This window comes from Malus domestica, chromosome 11 (genome assembly GCF_042453785.1).
Source record: "Malus domestica chromosome 11, GDT2T_hap1".
NCBI lineage: Eukaryota > Viridiplantae > Streptophyta > Magnoliopsida > Rosales > Rosaceae > Malus > Malus domestica.
In genome coordinates, this window is record NC_091671.1 from 40,150,551 (window position 1) to 40,170,823 (window position 20,273).

Consider the following 20,273-nt stretch of genomic DNA (forward strand, 5'->3'; position numbering starts at 1 on the left):
ATATTAGATAACTTTAGGGCCCCCACTTCGAAAGCTTGCCTAGGACCCCCAAATTCTCAGGCCGGCCCTGCGACTCACATAAATGGTGAGAACGAATTATATTTTGTTAAATTTGATACATAGTTAGTGTTTTATCATAATCTCAGTCGATACCTAATTAGTAGTTTACTCATAATCCGGCCTAGCCAAATTCATCCCCAATAAGATATGTCATCCTCTTATATTAGAATATCATTGTATGAAAAAATAAAAAATAAATCATCATTTGCTGCCATTTTTTGGAAATTGGCCACAATGGTTATTTTATAAAATTTTTAGTTGTCATTATGTCACGAATATATCATCTTTACATTGTTAATATTTAATTTTGATCAGTCTAAATTTAAAGATGATCTATGATCTTTACATAGTAAATCTTTTTCATATGATACAAGCCTGATTTAGTAATGTCCCATGAATATATTTTTTAATCAAAAAATGACTTATCATTTATTTTATGATGGTTTTATCTACACATCTATTTTTACCTCTCATACACCATTTGTTAATTTTTAATATTTGATGTTCTTTAATTCATTAGATCCAACAGCAAAAACTTGAAAGGGATACGTGGACAGTACCACTCTTATTTTAAAATGTGTCATTTTGCTTTCTATGGTCAAATTTTATCACATTGTTGTTGGTGTTTGCTAATTTATGACACTCAATTTGATGAAAAAGTATGAAATTAATGTTTTTAAAAAAAATATTAAGTTCAGAAAAATATTGGGTTGATCATGTGAAATATGATGTGGTATTTTTTTCTCTTAAAAAATTGTAGGTAATATATGTTAATGTAATTACAAAGATTAAGTAAATGTTTAGCCATCATTATGTAGTATGTTGCCATTTTTTACCGTCAGTTGCTCATTCATACATGTTAGTGTTACACAACATCAGCCGTGAAATTTCTAGTAAGTCTTCAACATCTCCATTTCAAATCCATCCATCCCCTACCCAAAGGATTGAAAAAATCTATGCCGAAAGGTAACAAGTAATTGTCAAATATTGCGCTTTGTTTGTTTGCATTTGAAAGATAAGAGTTTGGGATAATATAATAAGATCGGGCGTTTTGTTGTTTCTTGGTCTCTACGTGTTATCATTTGCTCCCTCTTATTCCTCATCTACAAATGGATGGCCCTAACTCTGTGCCTACTAGATTTAGGGTTTTGATTTATCACACATACGGCACCTTCTACATTGATCCAATGCTTAATTTCTACACTACCAAAGGTCAAGTCATATTAATCGATAACATATGTAATACGACGTGACGGTATCAGCCAATGACTAATGCCACCAAACATTGACAATCGTATGTAACAAAACGATATTAAAGTGATAATCGTAATGAGAAAATACTCTTTATATCAAGTTGAACTCAATGTATTAGAGAACTTTTATCTTTCTATTTTTTGTACAAGCCATGTGAGTCCCTGAGTTGATTGGTTTAGGCTAGGAGTTGGTGGGCAACATTGGTTGAGTGCGGACTTATAAAAATAAATAGGCAAGTTGTTAAGCCTGATTGCCCCTTCCTCGGCCTAATCTAAGGAACCCATCTTAAGAGTAGGGTCATGAATGTAAATGACAAAGTTCTATGAATGTGACAATATGGGTGGATATATGGTTAATATGTCATCGATTTAGGATACATTTATAAATAAATATGCATGTTATAACCTGAACGCGTTTGCTTGTAACACAATGTGACAATATAATAACGATGTGTTTGTGCAACAAGTTAAATATCGTTTGCTTATGATAGATACTATTAGTTCATGTTCACCTAACTTATTGCTACTAGAACCACTTATAGTTTAGTATACCACTTATAGTTTAGTATATTCCTCTCCACTTGTAAGTTGAAAATTTTCAAGTTCGAATCATATGAATGACAAGTTTGATATGCAATCGATTATTGTTGGTAAATTGTGGATAGAATATTGTAATATAAAACACAATTATGACTTTGTTAAAAGTGAAATGGACAAAGATTAGGCGAGATTAACTATTCAGCAATGGTTGTGTGCGAGACACCTACCCCTTTCTAAATGGGTGAGGACCTTTACATCAAAAAACTCCCGCCCGTCCCATCTCCACCCCCTTTTCATTAATAAAAATAGTGAAAGAAAATAAAAGAGAGAAATACAAGCGGGGGACGAAGTCAAGACCTACAAAAACAGAAAATCAACAATACAATAGTAAGGTAAAAACAAAATGTCTCGAATATGGACAAGCTCCTATAATCCAAAGCTTACGAATGGTGTTGGAACCCCCATTTGTCCCACATCAGATAGAGGGAGAAGAGAAGAGTACTTTAAATAGAATTACACCACTCTAACTAACACTGAGACATTTGGTGATAAAACCTCACACCTGAGGATTGGGCAGGTGGTAAAGTGGGGACATTATCGGTGTTGTTAGAGTTGGCCCTCGGCTCGTCGACCTGAAAAATTCCACATGGTATCAGAGCCAGGAGATGGGCCCTTACTACCATGTTATTAGGTGGGTCCCCTTTGGCATCGCGCGATGTCCACGTAGGCCAAAGTTGCCACGTGATTGGGTGGATCCCTGTTTGGCCCTGCGCGATGGGTGAACCCTCATTGGCTTCACGTGGTTGCTGATGTGGATTTCCACGTGTGACCGATAAAATGGGGTCTCACGTGCGGAGGAGTGTTGGAACCACCATTTGTCCCACATCGAACAGAGGGAGAAGAGTACTTTAAATAGAATTACACCACGCTAACTAACACTGAGATCTTTTGTAATAAAACCCCACACCTGAGGATTGGACGGGTGGTAAAGTGAGGATAATATCGGTGTTGTTAGAGTGGGCCATCGGCCCGTCGACTTGAAAATTTCCACAAATGAAACCAGAAAAGAGATGCAAGAAAGGATTATGGAAAAACTTGTAATAACCAAAGAACGATTCAGAACAGCTAAATCCTTAACACTATGTTTGAATGAGGGAAATAAACTTGGAATTTGGATAAAAGTCAGAATTTATAAATTGACATGCACCAATTCCCTTGTTTGGATTTATAACATAGAAATTTAGAATTTTTGCGTGGAAAAAAAACTTGGAATTTGGGGCCTCCAATTTCCAAGTTTAAATTCCATGTAAATAGGTGTCATTTCCCAATTTCTATGATTGAGAGTTTAAAATTAACAAATTCCGTTTTCAATTCCACTGTTCTTTTAAGTTAACCAAACAACAAAATTCACAAATTTTAGAAAATAAAACCCCTTCATTTCAATTTCCGTCATTTTAAAATTCCTTAGTAATCTTAAATTTCTTCATCCAAACATAGTGTAAGCTCTAATTCAGAAAGCGAGCACGCACAAAGACAATTATGACTTATTTGTTGATTGAGCTACACTTACTCTAATTGCACATCGTATGAAACTTAATACGAGCTAACTCATTAGGTCCATTTCATAAACATTTGGTTTATAATTTTTGGACTTCATTCTTGTGTTAGAGATGGAGGGAAAGTACATGAGAAAAATGAGGAATATATGATAACGAAGAGTAAGATTCGACTTAATCTCACTCTCACTTTGTTTAGTATTTTGTTTTCATTAATCCTTTTTCCTATATACTCTTTTACGAAATGACTGTCAAAGGGGTCGTCATCTCACTTCACAACATAGTTCGATTCTCTCCGATGCTAGTCAAGGCTTGAAAATGGAGAGTACGATTCGACTATGTGGAAGCAAGTAGCAATTAGATATTTGGTGAGGCACACGAGATTGCCTTTTGCCAATGATTAAAGCTAATCACCAGAAACAAAAACCTATGTCCATGATCAAAACTGCGTGATTCCTTGCCCACTTTCTAAGGTCCTTGTGGTTGGTCTTTTTCAAACATTCCCCTAAGAAGTATTACCAACCACATATTCAATTAACCTAATCCTTTCCCTAATCCACAACGTTTTCAATTATTGGGGAGTCAAAGGATCGACGACTCGCTGAGAGACTTTTAGTGTGCCCAGAATACAGAGCGGAACACCACATGTCATTATATAATAAAGGAACACTTGAATTGTATAATAACATGTATTATTTCACCCCGTGTTCTGGACACACTGAAAAACCTCTCATACTCATAAATATATATAATTCACAGAATAATAACTATATCAACTGTGGATTGCTATTTAAAATGTGCTACAACATGGAAACGGGAATCAACAAATATTGGGCGACTGCTATGCTCTTCCATAATCCCGCCAACATCTTGAATAATACGCATGGAACGCTGCTCGGCTCTTTACAGATGATGAGTCCTCCATCATTCACCGTTAAGTTTCAATTCGATAATCATGAACAAGTTGCCTAACATATGAGGAGACAATAACTTAGAAATGTACCAAATCCAACTTGCAAAGTGCACTAGTTGCATGCAGTTGGTACGAAAAGAAACCAAGTTGCTAAAAAGCCAAGTTGCATGCATCCTCATAGAACACCCTCGTCCCTCTCAAACCCACTAGCCAAACCAAATAAAACAAATACTAAAAAATTAAATGGGAAGGTTCTCCGAATCATGTACAAACTCTGTTGATCTGTGGAAAATTCATGAAGTTGGTCGATCATTTCAATCGGTTGGTGATTGGTTTGGCATATTGGATTGTACGTGGTGGAGCCAGTTGCATGCACATAACTGATCAATTTAGGGATTTTTTACGGTAGGAATTTTACTAAGATTTGATACTGGTTTGATATTTAGGTGCTTTTATAAAAAGTGGGTATAAAAAAAAATTAAGCTAAAAAAGATGTTTGGTAAACACTTAAAAACAACTTATTTTCACAGTTTTTTGGGAAAAGAAGTTGAAAATGTGAAGTAGCAAAAATGAGTTTATTCTCACAGCACAGTAGAAACAATTTTTTTTTCTTTTTCAAAGCACAACAATATCAAACCAGCCATTGATGTGTTGAACTGCATGCATGCGATCTTGTCAACCTAAACTGCAACTTGACAAGTACAAAACTAGTTCAATTTCGCATCAACAAAACGCAAAATTTTTCAGCGTGTTCAAAATATGAGTACATACATCATGTGTCATTATACAAGTAGAGAGAGATTCTCATGCAAATTGTTATGGAAATTTCATTAATACATAATCCTCAAATTTCAAATGCAAATCTCCAACTCCAAAAAGCCGATATATCTCTTGAATATTACCATGAAACGTTTCGAAATCCAGAGTCAGAAACTCTGTTAACCTCTCCCTCTCTCTCCCTCTCTCTAACTAGTTAAGTTAAGCTCTCTCTCTTTAGCTAGTTAAGTGTTAAGCTTTCCAAATACAAATAAAATTCCAAACAGTTTCAACCAGAACCAAACACAAAAGGGCTCTTCCTACTTCCTCCACCGCTTCAGTATTGTCTCCCATTTGTCCTGCTTTCTCTCTCTACTCTCTCTGTAAAACCATATAAAACCAGGGAGAGAGAATTGGAAAATAAACAAATAGAAAAGCTCAATTTTTGTTTCTGATAACAATAATCTCCTTCAATCATTCTTCTTCTTCTCTCTACCTTGTTTGGATCAGAGACGAAGACCCAACTGAAGCTCTAACGAAAAGCGCCAACTTCACCATGGTTGAAACCAGGCGCAGCTCCTCTTCCAAACGCGCCTTGTCCGCCTCCCCTCCTCCCAACCCCAAGCGCTCAAAGGTTCGGTCTTTTCCAATTCAATTCGTTTTTGCAGAAATGGGTTTTCTGGGGGTATTTGAATTTTATGTTGCATGTGCGATTTTGGGTTGAAAGATTGATTTTTTTTTTTTGTTCTTTGGGGAATTTCCGAATTGCTTGATTGATCGGTTAATGTTGAAACCTTAGGCGTCTGATGCTTCATCGTCGAACAACGGAGTTAGGAGCGGGCCGCCAGCGGAGCCTTTGGGTCCGATTAAGGAATCTGGGTCTCAACCTCCGGAACTTGAGCTCCGATCCTCTGATCCGCCGACTATCGATTCGTTGAAGGCAATTAACGGCCCTGATGCTACCGCGCTGGAAAGATCCCCCGATGATGTTGCGGAAGGCGAGGCCTTGGTTTCACCGCAGCCTTTGGGTACAATCTTTGCTCTCTCCCTCTTTGCATGTCTTTTTATTTTTGTAATTGTATATGGGTTTTCATTGCATGGATACGTGGGTTTAGGGTTTGAATTTTTGTTTGTGGTAGGGTTTTGGTTTGATTTTGAATTTCGGTTGTTGGGGTTTCTTAGGGGAAACTGCAGTCCGTGCCGGTTTGAAGCGGGGTAAGAAGCTTCCGAAGAAGAAAGCAAAATTGAATTCGAAATCTGCTTGGGGAATGCTTATTTCGCAGTTCTCAAAGGTGTATTTTGTTGCTTATTTTTTCTCCTCAATGTCATTTGTTATCATTGTTTTCTTAGGAAAGATCCGAGAAACAAATGTTTGTTGGTTTTTTTAAATATACAAGCCGTAGAAGATATAAAATTTGATTATGTTTTGCCTGATGCTTTTTGTTTGGCTAAAAAAGATGGCTTTATCACATTCATATATCTAGGTAATGATAACAATCAATAAAGATATCTTATTTGGGGTATTCCTTTCAATTAGTTGGACATGTATGTTGATTCTTTACTAGTGTTAGGTTTTGTTAAATGCAGTACAACTTGATGCAGAGCAGTTGGGTGAGTGGGCAAATTTTTCTCAAGAGTGATGAAATGATGGATTAAATTATCCTAGGAGAGGGCCAAAACAGTGTTTAGAGTGGCTTGTAATTGATGACGACCAAGAATTTGTAATTCTTTGAGTACTATGCCTCTGTCAACACATACAAGCAGTCATGTTGTGTACATCAGTCTTCACAACAGAAATCCGGTTGTGGTATCAGCTGTTAGGGTAGATATGGATGGTTCAAGATTTCTCTCTTATTCTTCCTTACATCATATTTGAGCTTAGATATTTCTCTTTTATACTTTTGTACACGAAGACGAAGGCAGTTTAGTATTCCTATGTTCCATATGAAGTAGGAACTAGGAAAGAATATAAAGTACCAGTGTCCCTTCTTCAATATCATACATCACCTTTTCATGCCTTTAAGGTGGACCATAGTACTCTATAGTGGTTATTTATTAGGTAATTGTCTACTTGTGAGGATTGGCTTGTAATTGTATGACGACGTAGAATTTGTAATTCTTTGAGTACTATGTCTCCGTCAACACATACAAGCAGTTATATTGCGTCCATCAGTCTTCACAGCAGAAATCTGGTTGTCATATCAGCTGTTAAGGTAGATATGGATGGTTCAAGATATCCCTCTAATTCTTCCCTACTTCATATTGAGCTTAGATATCTCTTTTGTATACTTCTGTACATGAAGGCAGTTTAGTATACATACGTTCAATATGAAGTAGGAAAAAAATATGAAGTACCAGTCTCCCTTCTTCAATATCATACATCACCTTTTCATGCCTCGCAAGGTGGACCATAGTACTCTTCAGTGGTTCCTTGGTAATTGTCTACTTGTGAGGATTTAGAGTGGCTTGTAATTGTATGACGACCAAGAATTTGTAATTCTTTGAGTGCTATCCATGCCTTCGTCAACACATACAAGCAGTCATATTGCGTCCATCAGTCTTCACAAAGTAATCCGGTTGTCATATTAGCTGTTAGGGTAGATATGTATGGTTCAAGATTTCTCTATTACTCTTCCCTAGTACATATTTGAGCTTAGATACTCTCTTGTATACTTTTGTACACGAAGACGAAGGCAGTTTGGTATTCCTACGTTTAATATGAAGTAGGAAAGAATATGAAGAACCAATCCCCCTTTTTCAATATCATACATCACCTTTTCATGCCTTCAAGGTGGACCAGAGTACTCTTCAGTGGTTCCTTATAGGTAATTGTCTACTCGTGAGGATTTAGAGTGGCTTGTAATTGTTTGACGACCAAGAATTTGTAATTCTTTGAGTACTTTGCCTCTGTCAACACATACAAGCAGTCATATTGCGTCCATCAGTCTTTACAATAGAAATCTGGTTGTCATATCAGCTGTTAGGGTGGATACGAATGGTTCACGATCTCTCTCGTATTCTTCCCCACTTCATATTTGAGCTTAGATATATCTCTTGTATACTTTTGTACATGAAGGCAGTTTAGTATACCTATGTTCAAATTGAAGTGGGCAAGAATATGAAGTACCAGTCTCCCTCTTCAATATCGGACATTGCCTTTTCATGCCTTCAAGGTGGACCATAGTACTCTTCAGTGGTTACTTATAGGTAATTGTCTACTTGTGAGGATTTAGAGTGGCTTGTAATTGTCTGACAACCAAGAATTTGTAATTCTTTGAGTACTATGCTTTCGTCAACACATACTAGCAGTCATATTGCGTTCATCAGTCTTCACAATAGAAATTCAGTTGTCATTTCAGCTGTTAGGGTAGATATGGATGGTTCAAGATATCTCTCTTATTCTTCCCTACTTCATATTTGTGCTTAGATATTTCTCTTTTGTACTTTTGTACACGAAGACGAAGGCAGTTTAGTATTTCTATGTTCCATATGAAGTAGGAACTAGGAAAGAATATAAAGTACCAGTGTCCCTTCTTCAATATCATACATCACCTTTTCATGCCTTTAAGGTGGACCATAGCACTGTTCAGTGGTTCCTCATAGGTAATTGTCTAGTTGTGAGGATCTCAATAGCATTGTTGTTGGAGTGAATTCAATACAAATAGCTAATGATTATATTGGAATATTGAGGGAATGTCTGATGATACCTTTTTACTTTGTTACCAGTAGAGGAACAATGCATGGGAGGAAAGAGGGAGAAGGGTGAATGGGGATGGTGTGAGGGAGAAGGAAAAATGAAAGAGAATGCACCATTCAATATACATGTCCTCCACCTCCTTTCTACCATCCTTAGTCATCCCTCATTGCTCCCATATCTTTCATCTCTATATCTATACCTTTTTACTTTTAGAAAAACATCATATATAATAGCTTGGTGCCAAAAAAGCGTTCTTTTGTGTTTTCGGTGGCTCATTGTGTGCTTTGAATGTTATCATGTAACAAGTTGCTGATATCTTTCTTTTGTTTATAGTGAGGAATGATTCTTGCTCGGTCAAGATGTCCTTTTATAATTTTGATCTAATTATATGTTTGTTTCTAATGCCTTTTCCAGAATCCGCACCAGTTCATTTGTGAGACTGTTTTCACTGTCGGTCAAAGTCATGAGTGCCATTTATGTCTTAAAGACCCATCCATTAGTACCACTTTGTGTAAACTGAAACATGTTAAGGTATTGTCATTAATATAGCTTCTACATAAATCTTGACTGGTTATATTTTTTGAACCCCAGGTTTGTGAAAAAAAACTGCTCTTGACTGATATTATTTCTTTTCAAATAATTTGTTTTTGAATAGCGTGACGGTTCGTCCGCTGCAGAACTAGAGATTATATGTGGTAAAGGTGATGTTCAGGTGAATGAGAAGACTTATCAAAAGGACACGAAGGTGATTCTTAATGGAGGCGATGAGGTTGTATTCGGCTTGTCTGGAAAACATGCATATGTATCCTTTTCGCTGCAGTACCATCTAAAGTATAGTAAATATGACATGTAATGTTGTCTTTTAGGGTTCCACCCTTCCCTTAACCTAATGCAGTGTCTTGTTGTACTGTTCAATTGATTCCTTAGCCTTGAATCAGATTTTCCAGCAGCTGACCAATGACCATGGTATAGCTACTCAGGGCATACCTTCAATTAGCATTTTAGAAACCCAGAATGCTCCAGTTAATGGGATGCATATGGAGGCAAGATCAGGGGACCCCTCTGCTGTTGATGGGGCTTCAATATTAGCGACGATGTCAAATGTGCCAAATGACTTGTCGCTACTTTCAGAACCTGCTAAAGCTGGCGACGATCTGCAACAAGATGCAGAGATGCCTTCTCTTCCTTCTGCCTGTCGAGATACAGATGATCATACTCCAGACATTGAGATGAAGGAGAGTACTAATATTAATGATCAAGTTTCGGGTGATAAAAATATTGTTCAGTACCCTGACACTGCGAATGAAAACCCCAATCTTGATAGTGTTGAATTGGATATTGATACTGAAACCCAGAAGGCCTCTGGGGCAACTTATCAACTAAGACCACTCTTCCGAATGTTTACCGGTTCTTCTAGTGCCAATTTTGACTTAAGTGACAGCATTGCTAAGATACTTGACGAGCAAAGGGAAATAAGAGAACTTCTTCACAATTTTGATCCTCCAATGTTGATATCAACTAGGCGACAAGCATTTAAAGAAAAACTGCAACAAGGAATTCTACGTCCTGATGATATTGATGTCTCATTCGAAGGTTTTCCATATTACCTAAGGTGCATCAATTTGCCCTTTTTTTTTTTATTATTGTGGATTAGATCATCATATGATACTGAACTAGCTTCCCTTATTGTGATTTGTCCATATGTAGTTGGACTCTTATTGGTAAATTCTGCGCTCAGACCTTTCCTCATTTTGCATTTTTACAGTGAAACAACAAAGAAGGTTTTGATTGCATCCACCCACCCGAATTTGAGGTGTAGCAATTTTGGAAAATATTTTTCATCACTACCTACCGGGAGCCCGCGCATATTATTATCTGGTCCAGCAGGTACTTCTGCCATTTTAATTTTGTGGTTTATGATGCTTGTAATTCTGTGGTTGATGATGCTTGTAAATTCTGAAATTCTGAAATTCTGAAATTTTATATTTTCTTTTTCTTTCCTTGTTAATTCATTAAGTTTTTATTTTAATAATTCTTTTGTAGGTTCTGAGATATATCAGGAAACCTTGGCAAAGGCACTCGCGAAACATTTTGGTGCTAGATTACTAATTGTAGATTCTCTTCTCCTGCCTGGTGTATGTTCTTTCATGTCCCTTTTTTAACTGGAATCTTCTTTGCTTACAAGCATATCTTCTCCTTCTGTTCTTGTTGATCTACTTTTTTCTAGCAGTTTTCTTCGTCATTTCAGGAATTCAAGTTTAGAATTGTGGATTTTTCTTTTAAATATTTCTTGAAATATACTTCTTAATAGGTTGAGGCACCACCGCCCAAGGATTCTGATTCTGTTAAAGAAGTACCAAGGCTTGAAAGAGTTTCCACATTTACGAAACGAGCAGCTCATGCTGCTGGATTCAAGCACAAGAAACCGACCTCTAGTGTTGAGGCTGAAATTACTGGCGGATCCACTGTGAGTTCTCAGGCACTGCCAAAGCAGGAGACTTCTACTGCATCATCCAGAGTCAATACTTTTAAACAAGGCATGATATTGTTTCTTAGAATGTCGAACATACAGTGGATTTCTTATTGGTTTATTGATCTAGAATTGTAACTTAACACTATCTGTCTTTGAGGTGCTAACCCTTATCCATCTATGCAGGTGACAGGGTCAAATTTGTGGGTGCCATATCTTCTGGTACTCAACCGCTGCAGAGTTGTCCTCTTCTAAGGTATTCGATTTGTATGATGGTATAAAATGTACATTTCTGAGTAAATTTGATATTCATAAGTGGCATTTGTATATGCCAGAATCTGAATTAAGCAGACGGTTTGGTGCCTCAATGTTTGACATGGCATCTTAAGTTGATAGAAATGATGCTGGTGGACCAAACAGTTAAAAATATTCTTCCTTGGCAAGTAATTACGAGCTGCCAAAGGCACTGGATGTGTGATAAGTTGGTACATATGAAATTGAGTCAGCTCCCATGCCAGTTTGTGGCAAGTTTTTGTAGCAGTCCTTGTTCTAATAGTCCTTTAACAGTTGGTTTACTTGTATTTATAAAAGTGTGTCTTCCACAAAACTCCTTGCACTTCAGAATTTAAATTTGTTGGATGAACGGTTTCTTTCTTTTATTTGGAAATTTTTACAAATTCCTTTAATATGATTGCCACTATATAAACTTTTTATGTGAGTTTGAAAAGGAAGAGGAAAAAATTGTGCATGGGAAAACAACAGTTACCATAATCATGCTATATGAATCTCATGGACCATTGATCGAAAGTGATTTTGGTTCTAAATTTTGCAGGGGACCATCATATGGTTGTCGAGGCAAAGTAGTTCTTGCTTTTGAAGAAAATGGGGCCTCAAAAATTGGTGTTAGATTTGATAAATCAATACCAGATGGCAATGATCTTGGTGGTCTTTGTGAAGAAGATCATGGCTTCTTTTGTTCTGGTAATTTCTGATATCATGTTTTCTTCCCCATTAGTGCATGATTTTGCTCTATTTTACTTTTTGTATTCCTGTTAATAATTAATTTTTACTATGCAGCTAGTCATTTACTTCCCTTGGATGTTTCTGGAGGTGATGATATTGACAAGCTTGCAATCGGTGAACTTCTTGAGGTACTCATCTCCTTTACACTAACAAGAGCTCCCTTTACTGTACCAATATAGTTGCGATAAATTTGGTATTAATATCTGCACCAATGTTGTGCAGGTGGCAACCAATGAGAGTAAAAGTCTTCCTTTGATAGTGTTTTTGAAAGATATAGAAAAGGTTATGGCGGGTAACCCAGATGCATATAGTGTCTTGAAGAGTAAGCTTTCAAACTTGCCAGAGAATGTTGTTGTGATTGGCTCTCATACCCAGTTGGACAATCGCAAGGAGAAGGTAAGAGGCTGAGGATTTTCATTTGGCTGATTTTGAACTCACTGTTGTAGTTTGACACTAACACACTATTTTTATGTTTTGCAGTCCCATCCTGGTAGCCTTTTGTTAACAAAGTTCGGCTTAAACCAAACAGCTTTGCTTGATCTTGCTTTTCCGGTATGTGAATTTCCATTATCTTTTCCATTTTATTTTTCTTGGTGGCATGTAATGCTAATACAACTTTTAACCCCTCATATCAGCATCAGTAATCATGCTTATTCTGATTTAGATTTGTAGACCTTGACAACTGTGCAAAGTGCTTTACTTTCTTTGCCATAGATGAGTGAGAGCATGTCTTGAGTTTTTTCTCTCAAACTAAATTCTTATCTGATTAATTTAATTTTTAATTCACTTTCTGTTTGATTTACATTCAACTCTCTCTCTTTCTCTTGCAAATGTACACAAATTCCTCAAGGTCAATTGAAACAGTCTGATGAGGGGGTCTTTGTTCACATTGAAATATAAAATTCAACAATACTTTACCCTCTTTTTCGTAGACGATGATACTTTTCTTCTGAAAAACCAAGATGACACATTTATTATTGGTATTCAGGATAACCTTGGTGGTAGACTGCATGAGAGGAGCAAAGAAACTCCTAAAACTATGAAGCAAGTTCAACTCTCTCGGATTTTCCCCAACAAAGTGACCATACAGCTGCCCCAGGTAGTGAGCCTTTTTTCTTACATGGTCATTGTGCTACTTGTTATTGCTTGCATGAGGTAATATTTGTTGGCTATCCTGGCAGGATGAGGCTTTACTTTCGGACTGGAAGCAGCAGTTGGAATGTGATGTTGAAACTTTGAAATCGCAGTCTAATATTGTTACCATTCGCTCAGTAAGTACATGTGATCACATCTTCTTTTTGTTCCTATTGTTCTTTCCCTTAAATACGTCTCTCATGTATACTGTTCTTACACCTTCTTGCGCACTTATTGAAACACAAGGATGTGAAGATTGTGCACATGTGCTTGCTAATGCTAACCGGGATTCATGTCTCTGTTGACATATTTTAGTTAGCAGTTTAGTGGCTAATGTAGTGTGTTTAGTGCTTTCGATGCTATTCCTGTATATTTTCATAAGGCTGATGCTTTCAGGTTCTTAACCGAGTTTCTGTGGATTGCCCTGACCTTGAAAGTCTTTGCATTAAAGATATAGCGCTTACAACTGAAAGTGCGTTTTCTTGAACTCAAATTTTGTAGTGCAGAACATTTTGCAGGGAATATTGACTTTAATATTCACTTACGCGATTCATTGTATAATCTTTTCTTCAACAGGTGTTGACAAAGTAGTAGGCTGGGCTGTTAGTCACCATCTTATGCATTGTTCAGACGCTTTAGTTAAAGATGACAAACTTGTTATTTCTACTGAAAGGTTGTACAATTTCTTAGGACAGTGTAGTTTAAATATACCGTCTATTCTGTTTTCTTATCATAGTTTATGGTTCTATGCTACAGTCTTAAGGATGGACTAAACATTCTACAAGGCATTCAAAACGAAAACAAGAGCATAAAGAAATCACTTAAGGTAAGTTGATATTGTGGGGAAGTACCACAAATGCCTTGCTTCCGGCTCTCTGAAGATGAAATGTAAATTAGATTTTCCATAATCAGGAAAGTAAGTGCATATTGTATTGGATTTAACTCCATGATATTTCAGGATGTGGTTACTGGAAATGAATTTGAGAAAAAACTTCTTGCTGATGTTATTCCACCGAGCGATATTGGGGTTACTTTTGATGACATCGGGGCCTTGGAAAATGTGAAGGACACCCTAAAGGAGTTGGTGATGCTTCCTCTTCAGAGGCCTGAATTATTTAGCAAGGGACAGTTGACTAAGGTAGAAACATGGCACTCTTTTCATTTGTCCCCTTTGGAATTCTTATCTGATTATCGTCACTTATTCTACAGCCTTGTAAAGGAATCTTGCTCTTTGGTCCTCCGGGCACTGGAAAGACCATGCTTGCGAAGGCTGTTGCAACGGAAGCTGGTGCAAACTTTATTAACATATCAATGTCAAGTATTACTTCAAAGGTATTTTTGCATTTTATCGTGGTTGTTGGAACTTGGATAAACATTTTGTGACAACTATTGAATCCATATGACCCCTTTAACTTTTGTTGCAGTGGTTTGGGGAAGGAGAGAAGTACGTTAAAGCGGTGTTCTCCTTAGCTAGTAAAATTGCCCCTAGTGTTGTTTTTGTTGATGAGGTTGGTTCATTACATACTATATATTTGCGCTGTCCAGGGAACCTTTTTCTTTAGTTTTCTCGTTTGGAAAATGTGAGTTATACAAAGAGTTTTCTGGAACTGCTTTATAAGCTGACATGGTGGGCTAGTTTGCCTCGGTTATTAAACTACAGCAGTGTAGGCCACTAGTGGATGGCACGGCCATGCAAGATACAATGTCAGTTTATGAGTGTTTATAGAATCCTTTTGTTCGTCTTGTTTCACTCAATTTTATTCCCGTCCAATTTGATTTTTTTTTTTGGCTACCATCATAGGTTGACAGCATGTTAGGCAGACGTGAAAATCCTGGGGAACATGAGGCTATGCGTAAAATGAAAAATGAGTTCATGGTTAACTGGGATGGTCTGCGTACAAAGGATAAAGAACGTGTATTGGTACTTGCTGCTACTAATAGGCCTTTTGACCTTGATGAGGCTGTTATTAGGAGGCTTCCGAGGAGGTAAAATTGCATGTTTGCCTGTTGTGCTGCTACTGCATCTGTTATATGTCAACGCAAGTATATTGACTTCCTGCGTACAAAATTGATTCCATGTGCAGATTGATGGTGAACTTGCCAGATGGCCAGAACAGAGAAAAAATACTGAGAGTTGTATTGGCCAAAGAAGATTTGGAAACTGACGTTGATTTGGAGGCAGTTGCAAATATGACAGATGGGTATTCCGGAAGTGACTTAAAGGTTGCCTACTAATTTTTACGAAACCCATCTAAGCTTTTTACATACGTAGTTTTATTTTTGTCGGTTATATTCTATGTAGTTCTATTTTCTCTTATGTAATGGATTGTCCCAATTTTTGTTGTGGTTGCAGAATCTGTGTGTTGCTGCAGCTCACCTCCCCATTAGGGAAATTTTGGAGAAGGAGAAAAAGGTTGGTTTTCTGTACAGTGTAACAAAAATACAAAGCCCTTGTTGATTTTTTAACTTGAAGTGGTGTGGTTGGTTACTGCAACTAAGTAGTTCTTTCTTCACGTATCGCAGGAGAGAAGTTTAGCTTTGGCGGAGAACAGACCTGTACCGGAGTTGTACTGCAGCACCGACATTCGTCCTTTGAAGATGGAGGACTTCAAACATGCGCATGACCAGGTACGTTGTGACCTAATAATACAATACGGGGTTTTGGCTTCTTGTAGTATTCTACGGTGGTCGGAAGTGTTCAGTTGTGTTCCGGATCATTGGCTATCTAAGATTGAATTCACTGCAGGTGTGTGCAAGTGTGTCATCGGAGTCGACAAATATGAGTGAGCTTCTCCAATGGAATGACCTATACGGCGAAGGTGGATCAAGAAAGAAGACCTCTCTCAGCTATTTTATGTAGAATAGGTATTTTTTTCGGTGTATAGAAGTTGGTTTTGTTTATTCTTCTTCATCGAGCTTATAAGGCGTGGGAAGATATCCATGGAAATCCCGTCCAAGGTCACGCCCCCATTTGTACGATATATATAGGGTATTTTTTTTCTCCTTTTTCGCCTTTTATTCGATTTATATTTAACACCTCTGTTAGCAATGTCGTTCCCAGTTCATATGCAGTTATCTAACTTAGCCTTTTCTCTTTGTTATGGGTCCTTTTTAGCCTGTAAATGCTAATCGATAAATGAAAGACGTTTTACAATTTTCTAATGTTTGCTTATTTGAGTCGATCGGTGTATGAAAGTGTGATATTTTGGAGTGTTTGTAAAGGTATGATAGAAGGGATGCAAAGTCGTGTTACATTAGAAGTATGCCTGACAATTTCTAGGCTTGTTAACCCGACACCAAACGACACAATAATAACAAGTTTTGAGTTGATCTGTTAACAAGTCGCATTGTTGTGGATCATTCGTTAAGAACCCGATATCATTTTTTTAAATAAACTAATGAATTTAGAAAATTTTCAACCAGTTTATCAACCATCTCAGCAAACATCATGACTATAAGGCACATTAGATGAATGAGTACATTTTAAAGATACAAGTAAAACAATAGTATGAAAAACTATGAGGCATGATTTGCACCAATTTACCATTGAAGGCCAATTTATCGACATGCTCTGAAAACGTTGTAGACTGATGTAGAGCTTTGTGTCCATAGTCTGTAGGTTATCTATAGAGTAGAAATTCTTCTATACATATTGGCATGGGCAAAGCTACATAGGAGCGAGGAGGGGCGGACACTCCTCCCCTCGTCGGAAATCAAGGCCAGGAGCGATGGTTCCGCCCCTCTGGTCCTGTTGGAAATAATGGAGTCCCGGCTGCTTCTCTGGATTCTTTGCTGCTGCACGCAGCAGCAGCTTAGAGTTGTAAGTTTTTTTTTCTTCTGAAAAGTCTTAAGACGGAACAATGCCGTTTCGGTCGATTGAGTTAAAAATAAAAAGAAATGATTGTAGTGGGGACCATTAGTCCTCCCGTTTCCTCTTCACAATCACACCCCGTCCTTTTTAAGAGAACAACAAAGTATGCCCCAAAAAACTCACAATTCACAAATATACCCTCTAGTTCTGACTTGTTAAATTATATATTGGCAATGTATTTAATTTTGTATATATGAATATAAATTTTAGTCCACAATCACCTAATGTAGATTAATAGTTAGCACATAATTCAGTCTCTTACTTATATGTTAGCATTAGATAATTGGTAGTGATCATTTTGATCGTTTTTGAAGTAGTGTTCATTTTGATATTTTCAAATGAGTAAAAAAATGAAGGACGTATAGGTTTGGAGTTTACCTTAAAAATATAGGTCAACTATAATTTACACTCTTCACGTTTGAAATGATTTTTAAAATGGACCACGAAGTTTTAAAATTCTCATAATACATCTCATAATACATCATAAGATATATTATAAGTGTATTAATTTTTATCTTCGGCCTAATTGTACTATTTATTAAATTGATGACATTGTGAGCTTGATACCCTTATATGAGCTCACTTGTAAACTATATTTGCACCGGATTGACTAAAAAAAAATTGATTTTGACGAAGATTTAACTGAAACCGAAGGATGATGGGCGTTGAAAATGTGTTTTTTTGGACGACTAGTCAGAAGAAAAAAACAAAGCATTTCGAATGGAAGAATTTGCAATGACCAACGACAAACTTTTTTCCTCAAAAAGTTTTTCCGACGGCTTAATACCTTTTCCTACAACATTTTACCCTTGCTAATAACATTTCATTATGCAATGAATGAGCACATTATGGAATGTTTTCATGACACGAAACCTCGCTGGCAATAATTTTTACCCATTCAAATTTTGCCCCCCTTGTCAATACTTCCTAGCTTCACCACTATATTGGTATGGGTGGTTTGGGTCGGATAATCACAAATTCATTCAATGTAACAATCCCTAACGTCCCAAATAGTTGAGTGATATCTCTTTAAATATTTGCCATTGATGGGGTGTTTTTGGAGATTCCCTTCTAGGTCTGTTAAATGATATACATGTGATCTTTTCTAGCTTCCATGTCATCGTAATGATGGGAGTTGAAGCTTTTTCATCTGTCTTGAATCTTCTATCCGATAGATGATCTTCAAATTAAGATTAAACTAAAAAAGAAGGATAATTATTTTAACAATATTTGACCAAACTTAAAAAGAGATGTGTTGGACTCTTCGAAATAGACTTCTCCAATCAGCTTGACGACAAATTGAACCTTGTGAGAGTTGATGATCTTGAAAAGTGAGGTCAAAGTACATATCTTGTTCACTTTCTCTGGCTCAGCCTTGGTTTGAATCAAGGTATTAAATATCGATGATATCGGAAATATCGGTAGTCCAAAAACACGGAAATTTTGATGGAAATATCGGAATATTATCGATATTGATAAAAATTGAATAAAAACCACGTAAATTGTAAGAAAAACTTAGCAATTTTTATTGAAACTTTGCAGAATGTTTATTTAGTCAATTATCTATTAGTTTATCACAAAAAATTGGAAGGAAATGCATTGCATGATGGATTTAACTTATTTAAGTTGATTATATAGCGAGCTGGCAAACATTGTGAGTGTAGAAAATATGTAGTAATTAATGAAAGAAGTTTAAACACACCATAATCATTTATATATAATGAATTAGTACAATATTTTACACTTTATAAATTGCATGGTAAGATACATGAGTGACTTAGTATCACATAGAGTTCCTATGAGGTTCAAAATTTTGACTATCTTCATCATCTCTATGTGTAGAGTGTGTGTATTGTGAAGAGTAGTCATCAAATGATAAATCCCCAAAATAGTTTTGCATGTAATTGTTAACATGTCACCCATATGGATCCGAGATTGGTTGACGTTGTCCATAAGCAAAATCATTTGAAGATTGAGTCTCAGATTCTTTCCATGAGTCGCTCGATTCCATCCTAACAGGAATGAGATATGAAGGGTAGGGAAATGGTTGGTTATGAGTATAACCATAGTTACTACTTCCCACTCCAACAGAGTTCGAAGTTATAGATAACGAGTCATCTTCTTGACTTGACAAAGTCCCCTTGCTTCTTTCTCTACGAGTATAGTCCTTCCCTATGGCACCAATTTCTGGTCCTGCCCACCTACTGTCATGGTCCTTATCCTGTGTTGCATGCGTGAAGTTTGCCTCACTAGTGAATGGGCTAATAAATCCGGGAGGTGGTCCAACATAGTTTCCATATCCACCACTACCTCCAGCTCCACTATATCCTTCAACATTCCCACCTCCGGTGGTAGGTGAGTCTCCTGATCTTGTACTAGAGCTATCATTAGTATCAGCAGGATCTTGTGGTTGTGTAGGATTGGAAGAAGGTGGAATTCCAGTGTTTCTTGGTCTTGGGCGCAATAGTTCTTCCAAAGAGTCAGCGCTTGTAGATCCCACCTCCTCCTCTAATACTCTTTCTACATTTATCCCTTCATTATGTGCTTCTTCAGCAACTCTTAGAGCTGGGTTGCCTTTATCATCATCTAAATGAAGATGTCTAATCCATTGATAAAGTTGGTTACCCTATGCATCATCATCTTCAGCAACAATATTAAACACATCTAGTGGGTCACCACGGTCGACATGATCTATTTCTGCTTCCTTATCTCGAATTTGAAGCTTCATGTTGTAGTAGCAATAAACTATTTTTTCCAACCTACTATGAGCTAACCTATATACCTTAATTAGAAATGGCCAAAAAAAAAAAAAAAAAATTAAAACAGGACCAAAAAAAAAAAAAAAAAAAAACTGTTGGAAAAAGATTTAAGAACAAAAACATAAATTATATACCTCACCTAGAAAGGGCTTGCAAACTGGAAAACAACCAAAACAATCCAAAATGCCTTTTGAGATGATTGAATCGAAATCGAAACGAACAGACATACGAAGAGATGGAG

The 20,273-nt window shown here is 36.9% G+C and overlaps 1 protein-coding gene across 4 annotated transcripts; it reads left to right on the forward strand.

The window, feature by feature from the left end:
* The first annotated feature begins 5,189 nt into the window (after nt 1-5,189).
* Nucleotides 5,190-16,564, forward strand: LOC103449148 (uncharacterized). 4 transcript variants are annotated; one of them, XM_008388434.4, is made up of 27 exons: nt 5,190-5,712; nt 5,878-6,106; nt 6,261-6,370; nt 9,190-9,306; nt 9,431-9,577; nt 9,714-10,387; nt 10,541-10,662; nt 10,819-10,910; nt 11,087-11,312; nt 11,432-11,501; nt 12,078-12,226; nt 12,323-12,396; nt 12,491-12,664; nt 12,749-12,820; nt 13,257-13,367; nt 13,450-13,539; nt 13,799-13,874; nt 13,979-14,075; nt 14,159-14,228; nt 14,361-14,540; nt 14,612-14,734; nt 14,827-14,910; nt 15,204-15,388; nt 15,487-15,625; nt 15,756-15,815; nt 15,926-16,030; nt 16,149-16,564. In XM_008388434.4, exons 1-27 carry the CDS (start codon nt 5,635-5,637, stop codon nt 16,260-16,262), a joined length of 3,768 nt encoding a protein of 1,255 aa, XP_008386656.3. In that variant the 5' UTR covers nt 5,190-5,634; the 3' UTR covers nt 16,263-16,564. The 4 variants fall into 4 exon arrangements, 3 of the variants coding, with proteins under 3 accessions (XP_008386656.3, XP_070664210.1, XP_028945088.2); XR_011573144.1 differs by having other exon boundaries at nt 5,253-5,712; nt 14,827-15,106; XM_070808109.1 differs by having other exon boundaries at nt 5,336-5,712; nt 10,819-10,886.
* Nucleotides 16,565-20,273: the final 3,709 nt, after the last annotated feature.